The sequence below is a fragment of the Stenella coeruleoalba genome (assembly GCF_951394435.1).
Source record: "Stenella coeruleoalba genome assembly, chromosome: 19".
NCBI lineage: Eukaryota > Metazoa > Chordata > Mammalia > Artiodactyla > Delphinidae > Stenella > Stenella coeruleoalba.
The window spans coordinates 43369690-43389234 of NC_137165.1; the positions used below are offsets into that span (position 1 = coordinate 43369690).

A 19545-nucleotide genomic window follows, 5' to 3' on the forward strand; every position below is an offset into this window, starting at 1 on the left:
CATCTTGTTGGTTTCAACCCAACTTTACAATCTGTCAAGGCTGCCTTGAATCTGCTTCATCACCCATTGTATTGGAGCCGCCTCTCAGCCCGGAGCCATCTGCAGGGTGAAGCGCAGCTTCGCTGCCTCCATTCAAGGGACTCATGACAATCACAGGCAGCGGAAGGACGGAGCTTTGGGACACCCCCATAGAGATCACCTTCAGCTTTATCAAAATTGTTCAGTTTTAAATCTGAGTCTCTATCATTCAGCTCATATTTCTGTCTTGTTTATAAGGACAAATGCCAAATGCTTTGCTGGATCAAGATAAATTGTCTGGGGCCATCCAATTACAATGGTGGAGGGGAGAGGGAGTTTGGCTGGTGTTCAAGGATCACAGCTTACTCTTTTCCTAAATGGTCACAGTCACACAACTAGAAACCTGTTCTGGAACTTGCCATGCATGGATGCCAAATTGTTCTCTTCTTTTCAGAATTTACCTTTTACCCCTTTGGGTAAAATCAAGTACCAGCAGCTCTTGTGAGGTAAGTCTGTATATCAGTGGCTTCCCCCAACACTTAGCATCAAGTCCAAAGTCTTCCCCATGGCCACAGCCACAAGGTGCTGCCTCCCTGACCCCACCCCTGACCTCGTCTGGACCCCTCTCCTGCCTCCAGCTCAGGGGCCTCCTTTCTTTTACTTGAATACATCAAGCCTGCTCCCACTTCAGGCCTCTTCATTGGCTGCTCTTTCTGTCTAGAACACTTTATTCTCTCCAGCTGCCTGCTTCATTCATTCATCTCTCTGCTCACCTCATTAGAGAGACCTTCCCTGACTACTCTCCCTAAAATGTCAGCCCTCTCCCAACACCCACTGAATTCGATCACTATCTCCTTATCTTTATTTCAACTCCCAGCATTGACTGCCACTGACCATACATTAATTTGTTTATTCTTTACTCCTGGTTGAATGTAAATTCCATGAGCTCAGGGACCTTGTTTTGTCCACTGCTCCACCCCAGCACTGGAACAGTACCAGGTCCATGGTGCTCAATAAATATTGAACTCATGAACCAACAACCTCTCAGGTCTCCAAGAGGACCCCCCACCTCTATCCGCTGACTCCAGTCTCTGCGGTGGGACAGCTGTCTTCCACTCCCAGCCCTCCTGTGAGCTCCCCACCTGTGCCCTTGTTCCTAACTGAAGACCCTTCCCCTTGGCGGGGAAGAAAGAACAGCAAACAGCAGGTGGCCGGAGAGCAATGCCTGCTCTCCATCCCTGCCATGACTCTGCCTTCCTCAGACTGAGGGCTACTCAGTCTCCTTCTGCCCCTCCTCACTCTGAGCACAGCTTTAGGCACCTTCTTTTATGAGTGGGGACAGTGTGTTATTTCTCCAAATCTCAGATCATCTTGAGGTTTGATTCCCTCAAAATCATGGAAAAAATATTGTTTATAGCCACCCACCAGGGACGCAGCCTGCCTTCTCGATGCTCCCAACCCCCATCCCACCCAGTCACCCTGACACCCCACCCCCCTCCAGTCTCACTTGGAGGCTTTGCCACCCTTTCTCCCTTGTTCCACCCCCACTCTCTACTCCCTGTTCCTCCCCAAAGACAGTAATTCGCACCCTTTGCCCTGGCAGAGACCCTCTCTGCTCACACTTCTGCCAGCCCTAGATTCCCCATCCCAACGTCACCTCAGGCCCCCTCTCCTCCTCTGACCCCAAGAGGAGGCATCATGCTGGGGGTTGGGACTCAACCTCTTTATTAGGCAGCAGGAAAGGGCTGACCTGGCTCTGATGGGTGGGGAAGGACATCAGGAGCCCGCCATGAAACAGCTCCAACCCATGGGTGACCAGAGCTGGGGGTACTTGCTGGAGAAGAAGGGACAGAGCAGGCATCACCCCCAGCCTTCCTGCTAGGACAGAGATGCATGGGCTCATCACTCCTCTTCGTCATCTTCTTGTAAGGGTGGCCGATTCCGCTTGAAGAAGCCAACCTGGGGGTGCACAGGGGCCGGGGACAGGGTGTAAAGGTGATCTTTAGGCCCCAGAGCAGCAGTGGAGGATGTATGCTGGAAACCAGCCCGTCACGAGGTCCTCGTCCTGGACCAGCACAGAACACAAACCCCACTATATGATCAAATGGAGGCCTTTCCCCATTTAGAGATAATGCAGGTAACAAAATTTTTTTTTTTTTTTTTTAACAAAAATTTTTTAATGTTTTGTTTCTTCTTGCCTGAATTTTTCTTAAGTACTGATGATTATGTCTCTATATGACTCAAGTGTGTGATGGTATATATTTGATTATTATAAGTCTAATGTGTGGTTTTCCCTAAAAGTACTATGGCTTTCCAGGGTTTGGACACGTGAGTTTGAGAACGGCTCACATGTTGTCCGGGCGCAGAGGAGGGAGTGACCCAGCAGGGCCTCACAAGGAGCAGGAAGCGGGGTCTGGATCAGACCTGGGTCTCCCACCTCAGTCGGGGGCGGGGGAGAGGACAGAGCAGGGAGGAGGTGAACCCTGTCCTTCTCGGTGGCCAATGGATTCCTGAAGGCAGGGCTCATTCCCTGGGACTCCTGCCCTCAGAGGGAATGGGTCTAAAGGCCTTAGAGTTTCTTCAGGTGCCACCTCTCCCAGGGATCTGTGACCTGGAAGAGGTCCTCTAGAGAGTGACATTCTAATAGTGGAGACGGAGATCAGATGGACCCTGGGTCACCTACTTGGGCCACCATCTCCCTCTGCCTCCCTGCGGGGTTCCCCCCCACCCCGAAACCCACCCTCCCTTCCCGCCTCACCTTCCACATGGCCAGGACCAGGAACGTGAGCAACAGCAGGCCACCCAGCACGCCTAGCAGCACCCACCAGATGGGAATGTCTCTCTCCTCCAAGACCCGAAGCAGCTGTGTCTGCACCTGAGGGGAGACCCGCGGGTCTCCTCAGTCACCAGGATGCAGACCTTCCCAAAGACTCAGACTTGCAGGGCTGGTGACCCCCAGCTAAGCCACCTACTTGTCCCAGCCCGCAGACCCAGGGAGGCCCCGCCCCCATCCTGCTGGGCAGGGACACAGGGGAAGGCCAATGGGAGACCCGCGGGAGCCCTTTCTGCCACCATCCTTCCACACTCACCAGAGCTTCCCCGCTGGGCAGGCTGAGGGCGGGCACGGCGTAGGGAAGGGAGGAGACGTTGAACCAAGCGTGCGACTGCAGCACAAACTGATCCAGGGGCCTCTGGACGGGGTGGCGGTGAAAGCCATTTACACGAGGCCTATTGGTTGCGGGAGTACCGGCCCCAGACTCCCCTCTGGGCAGATCTGCCCCCAGCCTAACCCCGTCCCCTCCAAAGTAAACTCTGCCCTCACTCTCTCCCGCCCCCGAAGCCCCGCCCTCCCCCAACACACTCAGTGCCCGCCTCCAGAGGGCCCCGCCCGCCCGCCCGCATCCCGGCCCACCTTTCGGAGGCTGGGCAGCGACAGGAAGGCCAGCACCGTGACCATGACCCGCTGCCCGCGCGCCATCTCCTGCAGCTCACACTGCACCACAGTACAGGGCGCCGAATCGCAGCTCTGAGGGGATGTGTCATTGGTCCCCAGCCCCTCCTGACCCATCACCCTCTCACCGTAGGACCCAAGACAGAGGGGGCTGGGGGGTTAGGGAGCTCATGCCGGGCCTCCTCCTCGGGAAGGGACTCAAATTCAAGCTTGGGACGTTATCTCTGAATGAGATTGCTCCCACAGTCCCGGAGATGCAGGGAGAGGGAGGAAAGAAGTGGGTCAATCACACAGCGTTCAATACCCAGCCTTTCTGTAAACCTGCTTTGGCATTTATTCATTTTCTTCAATGTACTGGAAACCTTAAAATATGCAAGTGCCCCCCACCCTGCCCCAGACACAAGCCCAGCACAAGCCTTCCTATTCACTTGGAGGACTCTGTGGGACCACGGTGGCCCACACGAGGCCTACATCACACCCCCCGCCCCTCTCCGTCCCTGCCTCCCATCCCCTCTGCCCCTGGGCACCAGGGAGGCCGCAGCTGGAGACCACAGAACCTGCTCACCACAAAAACTGGACCTTGAAGCCTCGAGGGCTGCTCCTGCTCCGGCAGGAGCGCCTGTCTGCGGTCCCGCTTGTGATAGGCCTGGGAAGGGCTGGAGGTGGGCAGCCCCCAGTCCAGCTGAGGAGGCAAAGAGGCCATCAGGTCCGACACTCTGCCCGTCTCCCAGCCCTCCTAGAGGGGCCCTGTTTGTTGGGCTGAGGACTCACCCAGGCTCTCACCTTGAGGGGGTTGGGAGATGGTTGTGGGGAGCACTGAAGGCCTCCCCGGGGCTGTATATCCAGGATGTAGAGAAGGTCGGAGGGCTGGGACTGGCCGGGGAGGCGGAGGTTGAGGCGGAGGCCGTTTACAGCACCAGGGCCATTGTTGTGGAGCTGGCGGGTGGTGGCGGCAGGATGTTAGGAGGCTCGGCACCTAGCCCAGCCCCTGGGGCCCGCCCACTCCAGCCTGGGGCGCGGAGGCTCCTCCCTACCTCGTAGGTGTGCTCCACTTTGGGGCCCCAGCTGTCCGAGCTGTTCTCTCTCTTGCTTTCTTCTGCTGCCACCACCAGCGAGGCTGGAAAGGAGTTCCTGCAGGGGCCCGACACTCCCAGAGTGAGCTTGATCCCCTGACTTGGCGGGGGGCTTTGCCCAGGACCCCGGAACCTTAGGGCTGTGCCTACCAACTCCCTTTTCCATCCCTGGCCTCTCACCCTCTCAGCTCCACATGGGCCTCTGCCCGAACTGGCACATCCAGCATCACCATCTCACTGTTTGGATTCTGGCTGTTCTTGCTGTAAGGGAGGGGGATGAGGAGAGACAGATCAGGGACACCAGGCCAGTGAACACGAGGACTCTCTGGGGCTGGGCCAGAATTTCAGAGGTCTCAGGAAGAGCTAACTCCACAAACAGCATGCCACACTAAAGTTAGACCTAGACAAGAACTTCCCCTAGGGCTCCAAAACTCAGAAACAAGTCTCTGAGGAAGAAAGGGAAGAGGGAAGTCTAAAGAGCAGGCATCCCAGAAGACCCTTATGTATGGAGGGTGTCTGAGGGTCTCTGTGTGGAGATCAGATAGGGAAATGGAGTGCTTCCCAGTCTAGTACCTCCTGATCTGCAGCCGGAAGGACACGTGCTCCCCAGCCTCTTCCAGGTTCCCCACACTCACTAACATCGTGATTCCTATCTGAGACATGGGGAGAGCCAAAGTCACTGCCCAAATGCCCACTCTGAATGTGGCCTGTGGACCTCATCCTCCAAGGTCACCATTATTACCTCCATTGTGTTCAGAAGCCCACTCAGAAAGGGTGTCACTCACCCAAGAACACACAGCTAGGGAGTGGGAGGACCAGGATTCTAGCCTGGAGCCATCCGACTCCAAACCCAGCCCCTAAAACCCAGCTGTCTATGAACCCCTGGTGGAGGAGACCCAGCACCCAGGACTGGGCGGCCTCACCTGGGCGTTCCTCTTCATGGGGTTGCCCAGCTCACACAGCACCACCTTGGTCTCATTCTCCCTCTTCTGGTTACAGATGATCCTCTCAAAGCCCTTCAGAGAGGCAGTCCCGAGAAAGAAGATGGTTACAGAGCATCCCGTATATAGTTAAGCTCCCTTGGAAAGTCAGGGAGAGCAGGATGCCAGGGTGGGAGTTCAAGGACTGTCACATTCCACTTTATGTACTACTGCAGCACCTTACTCTTTTTAATGATTTTTTTTTTTTTTTGGAAATAAAACCCACAAAGCATTACATGGAGTATAACCCCATTATTATAAACTATGTCAATAAAATAAATAAATAAAATATTGATGCTGAGAAAAAAGACTGGAAGGAAATTCACCAAACGTTAACAGAGGTTCCTGTTAACATTTATTTCCTGAGCCATTTTTGGTTTGGGTTTTATAATTGAGTTCTTGAATTTTTTGCTATTAGCAAATGTTCTCTTCCGAATTAAAAAGAAAAAAAAAATCACAGCTTTTAAAGGAAGGCATAAGAGAAGTGGGAGCTCTCAGGTGGGAGATGAGAATCAAGGCTCCTGCACCTTCCAGGTCCCCGACTGTGCCCCGGGGTGGGGGCCTCACCTCGATGTTGCTGAGGGCCCGCATGTAGTGTGCACCTGGAGGCAGGTGCACGGCCAGCTCGGCCTCGTAGGCACCCTCACCCTCGTTGGCCGCTTCCATCTGCAGCTCCAGCACGTTATCGGCTCCAACGAGGAGCGGGGAGCCTGTCCTGTGGGGAGAAAGGAGTAAAGCCGAGGAGGCTGGGTCCAAGCCCAGGGTCTGGGAGGAGGAGAGGGGCTGAGGACAGAGTATCAGGAGCCAGGTGGGGAGGGGGTGTCATAGGGGTAGACAGGGCCAGGGTTGGGTAGGGCGGGCGGTCTCCTCACACGCTGGCAGTGAGCTGGAGCTGTGGCACACACAGGTCGTCTTCCCCACAGTCCAGAATGATGCGGGTCTAGAGGGGGCACATCAGGCGTGTGGGTAAGTTTGGGGGCACATCAGGGCTTAGGGAATTAGAAGGTCTGAGAAGGAAAAGGAGGTTGGAGATGATGTCAGAGCTTGGGGGTTTGCATCAGGGTTTGGGATGATGTCAGGGCTTTGATAATGACATCAGGGTTTACGGGTTTATATCAGAGTTTAGAGGTGACGTCGACATTTGGGGTTTACATGAGGGTATAGGGGATATTGAGATTTGGGGGTTTTCAGCAGGGTTGAGAGTAACATCAGAGATTAGAGGTGTTCACAATATGATTTGGACACTAACCCTAACCCTGACTTTCTGGGTGGAGGGGTCCTCCACCTCCCTTGCCTGCACCTGCCCACCCCTACCTGTTCCTGGATGTGGGTGTCTCCGTGCAACATGAGAGCAGGGGCTAGTCCATCCTTCTCAGGCTGCAGGGACACATTGAGGCTGAGCACGATGGGGCTCAGCTTGTCCCGGAAGTCGGCCTCATCCTAGTGAGGGGGCAAGAGTCAGGCCATCTTGCTACCATGTACCCTCATACGTGTGTCCCCCTGACCACCCCGTGCAGCACCCAGCCCAATGCCCCAGGGCTGGATGAACAGGCTCTGCACACCCAGCCTTGCCCATTCCCAGCCGGGCATACTCGGAGGAAGGCCTTGGTGGTGTGGCAGGTGGGGCCGTGCCTTCCGCTCAGATCCAGGCCCAGGACGGTGCTCGCCTGTTGAGAGGCCAGCAGTAGCACCCGCCGGCCCTGGCGGGGCTTCTGCCGGTCCAGCTGCAGCTCAGCATTTAGGTCTGCCCGGGCAAGCAGGGAGAGTCGGGGTCTCCCCGGCCAGCCTCCAGGGGAGCCCAGGTCCACCTCCCTCCTGTCCCCATGGTGCCACTCACGCAGCTTCTTGGGAACGTTGTGTCCAGTGGCTCCCACACACATCTGGATGTTAAAGCTGCAAAGATGTGAATGGGGCTCAGGGGCTATAGGGTCCCCACACTGAGGTCCCAGATCCTGCCTGGCCCACGCCCTCTGTCTCCTCACCAGCTCACTGGTGTCTCGGTCAGGGGCAGGACACAATTCTTCAGAGCAGGATTCAGCGAATCTTGCACCAGAAGCTGGACAGTGGCCATCACCACTGGCTGAGCCCTGGTGGGATGCAGGAAGCTTGCCTTGTGGCCCCGCCTGGCCTAGTCTCCTCTGATGGTGTGGGTCCTCCCTCTCCCCGCCCCTGGAGTCAGTGCTCACCTGTACACAACCACCTTGTTGGCCCCGTAAGCTCCCACCAGCAGGTCTATGGACATTGTGGGAAGGAAGGGAGGTGTCAGAATTGTTAATTAGAGGGGGTATGGCGTCCTCACCTCATCTTCCCAGCACTTCCCCACACTACCACCCCCATAGAAGGTTTGTTCTGGCCCCCCAGCCCCACAGACAGGTCAGAGCTCTCAGTCGGGCACCAGGTCAGGTTCAAGCCCCTGGCTCTGTCTCAGCATCTCCAGCTAATGCCCAAGAGCCCTTCCTGTCTAGCTGGAGGCAGTCCAGGGGCACCTGGGTATCCATTGTCATCGATGTCTGTGGCACCTCGAAGGGAGAAGCCAAAGCCAGAGCCTGTGGGGAAGGGGCTGTCCAGGACCTGGGAAGGGTGTGAGTTAAGTCCCTCACTCTGACCCAGGAACACCGACACTTGGCCTCGACCGCTGGGACCCCCATAGGGGGCGGCCACAGCAACATCTGGAAGGAGCAACAGAAAGGGGGTTGGCATGCTGTTTGTTATCCAGTCTCTCCAGATGTAAAACTTTCCTGAGCTCCTTCTCTAGGCAGACTCCAGGGGACCAGGAGAGGAATGCAGAGGTCTGGGTCAAGGAGAGAGCTGCCCCGCCCTCCAGGAGTTTACAATTGGGTAGGAGGGAGACCCATCAAGTCCGATTATTGTAAAAACAATAACAGCCCTCACTATCTATTGAGGAAAATATAATGACGTGATTTCACTGAATCCTGAAAATTAGGCATTATTATTCCCATTTTAGATGAGAAAATAGAGTCCCAGAAGATTAAGTAACCAAGACCTATTAAATATTTGCCCCTTCTTCACCTGGGGGTCTTCACCCCATTCCACTCCCACCATGCAAATCCACAGTCATACCATGGGCTCATCATCACTAATAACTTTTAAGATCACTCTTGAAAGTTTAATAATCATCATAATCTTATTAATCTGTAAGAATTCTTCACATGTGACAGCAACTAAAATCTTTGATATATATGTTGTAATTGTCTTTCCTTTGTCTTCTGACTTTATGCTATGTTTCCTGTGCAGTTGTTTTCTTTTAAAAATCTTTATTGATTTTTCTGATCAAGGTACACAGAATTCATCCAAATAGACCATCAGACCAGTCTCGTCCTCAGGCCCTGGGCCTCCACTGTCTCCTGACCTTTGGCTTCCTCATCTCTTCATTTATTTTCTGATCATTCAGTCACCCTCACTGTATCCTCAGCCATCCTGCCCCATTGCCAGTCCTGGGCAAGCCTGGCCAGACCCCACCATATGGAGCACCATGAATTCCTGACCTCCAGCCTTCACTAGGGACCTTGGTGCTGCCCAGCAGTCCCTTGGCGTTTTCTGCTCAGCACCTGTTTCAAACCTTCTCCACTCAGTCAAGCTCCTAGCCCCCCACTTCATTCACAAAGAGAAGCAGCCCAACTGTTGTGTTATAACTCCACACCCACTTTTTCCTCCTCTCCCCATATGACCCTGGAATAGGTGTCCCTCCTACACCTGCCACTGGGCTGAGCATCCCACCCCTGCCTCCCTCAGGCATTGCAGGGACCCTCCTCCAGCTCACTGCATGCCCCCATTTCCCCATAAGATCATTTTCCTCCACATTCAACTTACTCCATATTCTTTGAAATTAAAATAACCTTCCCTCGACCCTCATCTCCTTTCAGTAATCACCTTTCTCTTTTTCCGTTCACAAACTGGTTGAAAGAGTGGTCTACCCTGGCTGCCATCAGTTCTTCCCCTCCATTCATACCTTGTCTCCTGGCATTCTGGCTTTGGTCCCTACCCAGCCCTGAATCGGTTCTTGTCACTGTCACCAATGACCTCCTTCTTGTTAAAGCCCATGAATACTTACTTCTCCAGCCCCATCTAATTGTACCTCTCAGCAGCATCTGGAGCCACTGACCCAACTTCCTCCGGCTTAAAGCACTCTTCCTTTGAGTTCTGGGCTATCAGATCTCCTGGTTTCCCTCCTACCTCTCTGAACATTCCTCTGTCTCCTTTCCAGACTCACTTTCTCTGGGAGTCCCCTAAATGCTCTTGCTCCCTAGGGTTCTGTCCTGGGCCTCTTCACACTTCGCAAGCTCCCAGGACCTCATTGACTCTCCCCAATCCCCTATCTCCCGCTCAGACCTCTCTGCTGGAAGTGGGGGAAGCCACACCCAGATGTTCTCTGGATACGTCTGCCTAATGCTCCCAAGCCCTTCAAGATCAAACAAGTACAGAGAATTCCCTGGCAGTCCAGTGGTTAGGACCCGATGCTCTCACTGCCAGAGGCCCGGGTTCAATCCCTGGTCAGGGAACTAAGATCCCGCAAGCCACACGGCACAGCCAAAAAAAAAAAAAAAAAAATCAAACAAGTCCAGAGCTGAATTGCTGATCTCACCCCAGACTTGTTGCATGACTTGAGTTCCAGGCAGTGAAGAGAACCATCACCCACCCAACTTCTCTCTCTCTTAGCCCCACATCCATTCACCCATCAAGTCCTAATAATCTAAGTAGTAAATATCTTGAAATCACCTTCATCTCTAACTCCGCTGCCAAAGCCCACATCTGGGCGGTCACCACCTTTTGCCTGGACTAATGCAAACAAACCCCACTGAGTCTCCTTTAACTCTCTCCTGCTCAAAGCCCTTCCTGGCTCCTGCTGCCCTCGGGTCAAATCCATGATCACTGTGGCTGTAAACCCCTGTGTAGCAAGTGGGGCTCCTCTCATCCCTTACCGTTGTAGCCATCCCGGTTGAGGTCGCCCAGAGGCGCGATGGCTGAGCCAAATCGCCCATAGAGCTGCGTGCCGGTCAGCAGGAGGCTGGGGGCGCCCAGCGCGTGAGGGCCTCGAGTCTGCAGGAACAAGTACACGCGCCCCACCTCGGCCAGCTTGCGGTCAGCACGGCTCTCCATGTACAGTGGCGCGCCCACCAAGAGGTCATGCCTCCTGCAGGCCCGACGGGTGGTTATGTGGGGAGGGGGGCTAGGGGGACGCTGCGGGCCAGAGCCCAATCTCGCCCACCCTCGCCTTCCCGCTGCCCTCGGTGGTCACGTGGGAGTGAGGGCTAGGAAAGGAGGAGACCTAGGGCAGTCAACGCCTCTGGTAATTTGGGACCCAACTGGGTAGGGGTGGGGGCGCCCAGCTTCTCACCCGTCCCTGTTGACGTCAGTGACGGCCACTGAGTGCCCAAAATACGAAGCCATCTGCAGGAAGCCCGGCCGCACCTTACTTTCTGTCCCCGGACTCGGTACCCTCTCTTGGACTTTGCCCCCACCATGTCCCGCGGAATATTCTAGGGTCTCAATCCCCCAGCCTTGGCCACCCCACAAGGGGACCCGACCCCCACCTGCTCTCCATGCAGCCGGTGCAGCGTCTGGTGGTACGAGCTCAAAATTTCCACCTGCGCGGACAACGCACAGGAGCGCGTCATTGTCGCCCCCGCCGCAGAAGGGCAGGAGGTTTAGGTTGGGGGTATCAGGCTGAAGAGTAAAGTCAGTGCCTTCGGGACACTGAGCGGTGGGCAGAGGGTACTCACCGCTCCCAGGGTCCAGCTCCAGGTAGGGGCACCGACGACAAACTCTGGGGAGAGCCGAGCCCAGCCAGTGAGGTCCTTGGAATCTCTACCCGCCTCCCGCCCGCCATTCCTCATCCCAGGGAGATTTCGGCGCGGGTCTTAGAGGTGCTCCTTCCCGGGCTTCCCCAACCCCCGCCCCTAAGCGAATTTCTTGCCTGTAGTGTTTGGATTCCCGTCGAAGTCGCCTACAGCCACCGAGTACCCTGAAGACACAGCGCGAATTAGCCTTTCCGGGAGGGTGAAGCAAGGAGGGGGCCGGGAGGGAGGAGACTGTCTAAATCCTGCATTGTGTAGACGGGAAAATCGAGGCCACCGAGACCTGCCCTAGGCCGTGAAGCGAATCCAGGGCGGGAGGTCGAGGTGGGGTGTATGGGAGCTGGGCGGTCTGCAGAGGGTGGGGAAGGGGAGCTGCGGGAGCAGAGGATGGGGACGCCTTAGCGCTGGAGCTGGCCAGCCAGGGTTGGCAAGGGGGAGTTCCCACAGGGGCAGGACGTGACCGGCGGTGACAGAGTGCTGGGAAGCCTCGAAGGGAGGTGCCAGGGTTACCCCGGTAGCCGTCGAAGTACTCTGGGTGGCTGTAGTCGAAGGTGAGCTGCTGGGTGGGCACGTGCCACAAGAGGGTGCCCGGGCGGTAACTCGAGATGATATCGGCAATTGGAGCCCGCGCCAGGAGACCTAGGGAGCGAGGGACAGCTGATGTGGGGCCCCAGACGCCTGGGGTCTATCCAGGCCGAGAGAAGGGAGGGAGGTGTACGGATGGGCACGTACCTAGGAAATAGTAGCCGCCAGGGGCCCCAAGCACCAGCTCCCCAGCCTGAAAAGGAAGCCCTGGAGGTGAGAGGGGTTCCTGTTTGGGAGCCTCCCCCACGCCGTTTATGATCCTTACTCGCCTGAGTGACCACGGAGCTGAAGCCGGCTTCACAGTAGCGCTTGTCTCCGCCTAGAGGAGGCAAGAAGGAAGGGTCTGTGAAGAAGCAGGCCCTGGGGCCTGGGCGGGGACGGGAGGTGGAGTCATATGGGGGCGTGGCCCCGGGGTAATACGGTGGCGTGGCCTTTAAACGGCTCCCGGGCCGGGGGCGTGCGGGGTGGAGCCAGGAGCTGGGTCACTGGGCGATGCTAGGCTGGAAGCAGGGTTTGGGGGAGCTGGTGGGAGGGAAGGATCAGATTAAGGGTGGGGCTAAACCACCGCGAGTGGGCGGAGCCAAAACGGAGAGCAGAGCTCACTGAAGTAATTTTTCTGGTAAACCCGGCTCATGATGTTGGCCCGGCAGGGCGAGTACTCTGCGCGGCCGCTGTTCTGCAGCTGAGCCACGAAGCATCCACCTACGGGCGTCTTCTCAGCCTCCTCGGCCTTTTCCAGGACGTTCCAGTGCTGCCAGGGGGCGCAGGCCTGAAGCAGGGCCACAGGAGAGTGGAGAAGGGGCGGGACTCGGGTTCCCCCCCTCCACGTGTCCCCGCCATCTGTCTGCTCCCTGAGCCCAGTCCCGTAGCGCCCACCACAACGATGTCGCTCCAACTAACGACCGACGCCCCTAGTCCTTGACGGGCCTTGAAGGTTTGGAAAGTTTGGGTGCCTGCGCTTCGCGTCTCATCATCTGGAGGGCACAAGAAGGGGTGGGGTGCTGAAGCCCAGCTGTCCGCTCTCCCTGTAGCCCCTCCCTTTCCCTCCTTGTGCGAGACTCACTGAGGTCGAAGGGCAGCGAGGTACACTGGTCGCCCTCGGCCTTCCAGGGGCACAGGAAAACGCCGCCTGTCTCCTCCTGGCTGCGGCCCAGGGTCCGTGGGGCGCCCACCACGATGGACACGCTGCATAAGAAAGCTAGGTGAGCGCTGCGCGGATTCCGGCGTACCGCATTCCCCAGTGCCCGCGCTGGGAGCACTACCCGGGAGGGCAGTGTGCCTTGGCGGGGCGGGGTCCCTGGGTCATCTTTTCCTCAATGAAACCTCACAGACCATAGAGGCCAGTCTTTTCATTTTATGGTCAGTGAAACTGACTTCCAGCGAGGGAAATCATATGCCCACAGCAACCCGCGGAATTAAGGGTAAAGCTGAGACCATAACCATCTGGTTCGATTTGAACACCAGGGGTTTGATATCCTTGCCTTTAGAGACCTCCTAAACTCTTTACACATCTACATTCCCCAACACCTGCCGCCAAAAGTCATGGGTTTATATGCACCCTAATATGTCTGTCTGAACTGTTATCAGATCCCTTCCTGAGGGTGAGTTTTAACGGCGAAGAATTAAGCTAGTGGTCACCTCTAAAGTGGGTGGTGGGGTGCTGACACCTCTGAGGACTCTAGTAGGTCTAGGTTCAAATCACAGCTGTACCGTACATAAAAGGTGGACAATACCAACCAATAAATGCTGTCAGAAGTAAATGAAATAAACGTTAAGAGGAGCATTCAGCACAGTGCCACCCAAATAATACGTAACAAGTGCTCGAAAAAATGCTATAATTTTTTTTTTTTTAGTCTGCAGAATGTTTAAGTAATGCCCATGAGACCAATATCTGTGGAAAGGAGGGGAAAGAAGCACGAGTGGGCAGAGGAGGGAGCGGAGCTGAGATTCAGGCCCAGTAACAGCCATGGGCTAATGCCCTGGGAACTCTGGAGCTAGAAGGACCCTTCTGAACTGTCTGGAGTTGAGGTGAGAGAGCCGGACCTTTACCTTTCCCCTCTCTCCACACTCCTCATCGATCAGTCATTGTTCCTAGGCCACATTTGGAAGTGGGGGAGCTTTGGGGGAGGTGGCTCTCTTCAGCAGAGGAAATTTCCCAAGGGGCTGATACTTGAAGGCCATCTGCCATTGCCGCTCCCTGAAGCTGGACATTAGTGTCCACTTCAATAAGTAACTAGCTCAGGGTAGTTCCTATCAAGAGGAAGAGCCAGGACTCTAATCTTAGCTGTCTGATTTTGCAGCCTGATCCATCCCAACCATGAATGCCCTGTTGCTTCTTTTCAAATATCTATAATTTTTATGGGGATGAGGGGGTTGGAATAGAAAAGCAAGGTGGGGGGGGGGTGTGGATAGACAATTTCATAGTTCTGCAAGTCAATTTAAGACATGTGCTCCTCTCTGTATTTCAAAAGGATGAGGGTGGAGTGGGTCATAAAACTGACCCTTGGGGAAAAAATAAAGCATCAACTTTTGTCTTCCCTTTGTCCTTGCTCTGCCCAGCTCCCCAGTGCTGCCTCTCGTTGACACCTTCACCTGAGCTAGTCCCTCCCCAGTATTCCTAACAAGAACTCAGCCCGAATAGACCCTAGAAATTGCTTTGCTCAACCTCTATCACAAATGGGGAACTCAAGACCCAGAGATGCAGTGATGGTGGGGGAGTCCCCCAAGGCTCACCTCCCACGGCTGTCCTTGTAGAAGTCCAATGAAAACCCAAAGTAGCTGCCATTGGGGCCTGTGTAGAAGGTGAGTCGCACCGGGTCCAGGTTCAAGGCCCAGGTTGGAGGTGCAGCACCGGGTCCCAAGAGCAGCTGCACCCACTCCAGAAGCCAGAGGGCATGAAGTGGACACAAAGCTCTGGCCATCTTCCTTCTCCCACAACCTCCTAGGCAGGAATGGGTTAGCTCCTTCCTCTTCCTTTCAGTTCCACCACAGGAAGTCTTTTCTTATCAAACTGAAACCCACTTGCTGAGTAGTAGACAGAGTAAAGGGCTCTAGGTCCTGGACCCATACGGTTTCTAGGATTGCCAGGAAGGGGGTGAGGCCACTCTGGGGGGTGGATGCTTATGGCTGAAAGTCAACTCCTCCCTTTTTTTGAGAGTATTTTATCATCAAGTCCTGTGGGTTCTGCCTTTCAACTATGTCTCTTGAATCTTCACCCCATTTCCACTACCACCATGCTAGTCTAAGCCACCATTGCTTCCTGCTTGGGATAGTGCAATCATGAACCAGCTGGTCTGTACACCTCCACTCTAGCCCCCAGTTCTATAGTTCCTCCTCCCCCCACACAGCTGCCTGCACTGCCGAGGCACATTGTGACTTGGTCAGAGGTGGGGGAAGGAGTGAGGAAGCTCCTGCCCCCTGATAAGACCTGAGGCTGCTGTATCCTTTTGGATAAGGCACTTATCCACTTCCTCCTTCTAGGGCCTTCGGCAGCTTCACTCAGCCATATTGGTACAACAGCTTCCTCACTCATCGTCCATCAGGGGCCAAGTCTTAATGTGGCCACAGCAATGCAGCCAGTGCTGGGGGAGGGGTGGCAAATGGCTCTTGGCTGAAGGGGAAAGGAGATGGGGATAAAGTGGAGTCATTCCAGGGTGTTCTGGCTCACAAGCTCTGAGATTTGCACCAGTTGTTCAATTGAAGGCAGGCCTCACTCTTTCTTGGGTGACAAGAGCTTTTGTCCAATCATTAAGACTTGATTCTAGTGGGGTCATTGCCTAGGGGCTGCCTCCCCCAACTCCTCAGGCTGGTACTCTGCGGTTAACACACATGGGCACAGCACCGATCACACCGTTCAGTCATGGTCTGTTCACTGGATTTTGTCCATGAATCCCTTGAGAGTGAGGTTCCTTTCTGCAGCCCCTAGCCAAGAGCCCAACATATTGTAGGCGTTGCTGACAGACAGACTGAATAGAAGCAGGCACTGAGGATGGAAGAAGCAAACGCAGGCTCACAGAGTGGAAAGAAAAGAAATAATTTTGAGCAGAAAGATCATTTTCTATGGATGCTCAGAGGAGGAGGAGTGCCAAGTCTTACTGGCATCTCATGTCTGCCCCAAAAAGCATGTTGTCAGGAAGGAAATTCAAGAGATCTGCTAGGGGTAAAGAACACAGTCACATTTCCTTTTGCTCTATATTTTCTGATCAAACTTAACCATCATCTTACCCTGCCCAACTACCCAGGCCATTCTGGAACCCCTTCAGCACCTCCCTTGCCCTCATAATTCACCACCTTAGCACACAGCACAAAATCTTATCCCTTTCTAGGTTAGAAGCTCCTTGAACTTTAGTCTGGGCCTTCTTCACTGCTGAATTCCCAGTGCCAAGCTCATGGCAGGCACATAATACTCAACTCAGTCATATACTTACCTTCCACCCTCCTACTGTCCTCATCTGAGTGGTATTGTATTACTGGTGTATACTGTATAGCCCAAAATTAACTCACATTTCACTAACATTTTTAATAAATTCTCATTCTGTTCAAGGCATTGAGTGGGAAGAGATACAAAGATAACTGTCAAGGAGCCTTAAAAAACTTAGTCCAGAGGGAGTTAAGACATGAACACATATAACTGCAGTGGAGGGATAGTAAAGGATGCCTTGAAAAAGGTAGAGATGATGCCTAGCTGAAGTCATTTATTTGCTCCATCATAACAACCCTATGAAATAAGTACTATTATGCCCATTTTATAAATGCAAAAACTGTGGCACAGAGTTTTAGGTAAATAGCCCAAGTTTACACAGCCAATGAGTGGCAAAACTAGGAGTCAAAGACATTCGTGTCTGAATTCATGTTCTTAACCATTGCACTACATTGCCTTTTGTCAGAGAGTGAAGAGGGGGACTTCCCTGGTGGTCCAGTGGTTAAGAATCCGTCTTGCAATGCAGGGGACGCCGGCTCGATCCCTGGTTGGGGAACTAAGATCCTACATGCTGCGGGGCAACTAAGCTCGAGTGCCGCAACTACTGAGCCCACGTGGGCCACAACTAGAGTCCACACGCTCTGGAGCCCACACGCCACAGCTAGAGAGAAGCCCGAGTGCTGCAAGGAAAGATCCAGAGTGCCGCAACTAAGACCCGACTCAGCCAATAAAGAAATAAGAGAATGAAGGGGTTTTTAGACATAGGAAATAACATAAGCAAAGAGAGCAGGAGATGGACATAGAGGTCAGTTATAGAGAAAGGCAAGTAGTCAACATAGGGTGTCTAAAGGGGAGGACTGGGGCATGAGAGTGGAATGGAAGGCTGGGGTCTAATCACTGGAGGTCCTTGAATATCTTAAGGAATTTGAACTTTAATACATAGGAGATGGAGAATCAAAGAATTTTTAAGTCAGGGAATAAGATACATGATCAATTGTGCACCAGTCTGGATTACACTAGCTGCCTATGGATAGAAGGAACTGGAAAAGGCAGGACTTAGTGGGAAGATCAGATGGGTGGCATCTACCATCCTCTCAGTTAAAGGTGATGAGGCCTGAACCAGGGTACTGGTGGCAGGAACAAAGGAGAGAGCAGAGATAACACATCCAGTTACATCAGTAACTGGATGTGTAATCTCTGCTCTCTCCTTTGTGTAGTAGGGAGGTGTCAAAAGTAATTCAAAGCTTTGGTGGCTGGCTGGTAGGACTGTAGTATCATTAACTGAAATTGGAAACAGGTAGGATCAGATTTGGGAAGGGAGAGTTTGGTATTTAATAAAGATTCTATTCCTTGTTGGTGTTCCTTTGGGGTCAGAGCTGGGTTGATAGTAGGCAGAGGAGTGCTGACACATTGCTGTCACTTTCCCGTTCCATCAGCCTGAGTCCTAGAATTTCTCAATGAATGCTACGGCTTCATAAAGTCAAAAATTATTGAACTTCTACTATGTGCCTGGCACTGAGCTTGGCAGTGTGGAGGATGTACAGAAAAACCTTCATCTTTGATGTTTCCTTGCTAAATCCTGATGCATAATCCTGTTACTAGTGGTATTTTACTTTGCTTTTCTTTCTTGAACACATAATCAAAATGTTTACTATGTGTTCAACTCTACATAAAACATTCTAAGGGATTAAGAGAAAAAAGGAAGTATAAGAATCAGTCCCTCCCTCTCAGAGCTTACAATTTTACTGGGAAGCAATGAGTACAAGATGAACTGCACTCTGATTCTGAAAAGCCAGTAAGCTTACATGGGACAGGGACTTAGATCCTAGAGTCAGGGAGGTCAGCCAGGAAAATGCTGCAATAATTCAGACACGAGATAAAGGGGAGGTGAAGGTATCCCTGGCAAACAAGAATGGAAAGGGTTCACAAGGCCTGAATTAGTCACTGAGGGTGTTGAAGAGGGAGTACTTCCATGTTGCAAGCCCAGGCAGCTGAGACAGATAGAACCCCTACTGGAATCAGGCAGCTGCACATACCTTCACACAGCATACTCTCCACACGTGTCTGCATCTTTCACTGACACCTTGCCTGCTCAAAAAATCACTTTTCATTTTCTTTATTTTGGCCGTGCCACGTGGCCTGCGGGATTTTAGTTCCCTGACCAGGGACTGAACCTGGGCCACCACAGTGAAAGCGCCGAGTCCTAAACACTGGACCTCCCGGGAATTCCCACTTTTCATTTTCATCTTTTTAGGGCAGGGATTTTTCTATTTTAGAGAAATAGATCTGAGCATCCAACCCAAGGTTCAAGTTGAATAGCTACTCTTTTGTCAAGGGGAGAACACAGCTGTATGAGAGTAGGAAAGAAATAGACCATGTACTGTTCCTTCCTGAAGGTTGAGGAAGAGAGGAAACTAATTTATCACTACAGATCTATGGTTAGCTTTTAATGCTGAACTTTCCCTGCCTTTTGAGACTTTTCCATACAGAAGAGTAGATAGAGGCTTTTATCTGCTCAGTAACAATTAGGACATACTTCCTTCTACCAGGTAGCTCTCAAGCACTGTAGTGGTATTAAAGGGTTGAGGAGAATAATTCAGGACTGGTTCTGGTATACAAAACTCCATCTGGAGGGCAAAGGCCAGGCAGGTGACTCATCTCAATTGCCCTGAAGTCCATCCAAAATCCCAAAAATCAAAGCTAGAAATTCCAAACACATTTAGTGAGCACCTATTTGCCATACATTCTACTACACACAGATTGTACATCTAAAATGAGCAAAAGGATAGAAATAGAAGAGAATCTGGGGGACTTCCCTGGTGGTCCAGTGGTTATGACTCCTCGCTTCCACTGCAGGGGGCACGGGTTCAATCCCTGGTCCGGGAACTAAGACTCCGCATGCAGCTCAGCAAGGCAAAAAAAAAAAAAAAAAAAGAATCTGGGGAAGGGTGGAAAGGAGGTGCACATTCCAAGACACCTCCATAAGACTGAGAGAAACTTAACCCTTACTTCCTCCCACAGCATAAGCTTTCCCCTCTACTTGGGCAGACTGAGCTTTGAGAAGCACAGTCTAAACATCATATGGTTCATAAGAATCTATGATCACTTCAAACAAGATGTTATTTGTAAACCATAACTCCCTCCACCCCTTCCCCACTTGAGTGGATCGGGCAACAATCACGACAGACTCTAAGTTTCCACA

At 53.1% G+C, this 19545-nt stretch overlaps 1 protein-coding gene across 1 annotated transcript; it reads right to left on the reverse strand.

Annotated features, from left to right (window-relative positions):
* Positions 1–1726: 1726 nt before the first annotated feature.
* ITGA2B (integrin subunit alpha 2b) lies at positions 1727–14990 on the reverse strand (the record flags this gene model as incomplete). The annotated part of the gene is given in 31 exon segments (XM_079904962.1): positions 1727–1977; positions 2777–2893; positions 3108–3209; positions 3431–3544; positions 4035–4151; positions 4253–4405; positions 4504–4600; positions 4723–4803; positions 5116–5195; positions 5466–5558; positions 6090–6237; positions 6395–6462; positions 6837–6962; positions 7115–7266; positions 7360–7415; positions 7505–7609; positions 7709–7754; positions 8009–8191; positions 10463–10674; positions 10879–10931; positions 11075–11128; positions 11264–11307; positions 11458–11505; positions 11849–11977; positions 12071–12116; positions 12193–12242; positions 12527–12692; positions 12800–12897; positions 12987–13108; positions 14657–14906; positions 14909–14990. Coding segments are annotated over 31 exon segments (3249 nt in total). The 3' UTR covers positions 1727–1920.
* Positions 14991–19545: the final 4555 nt, after the last annotated feature.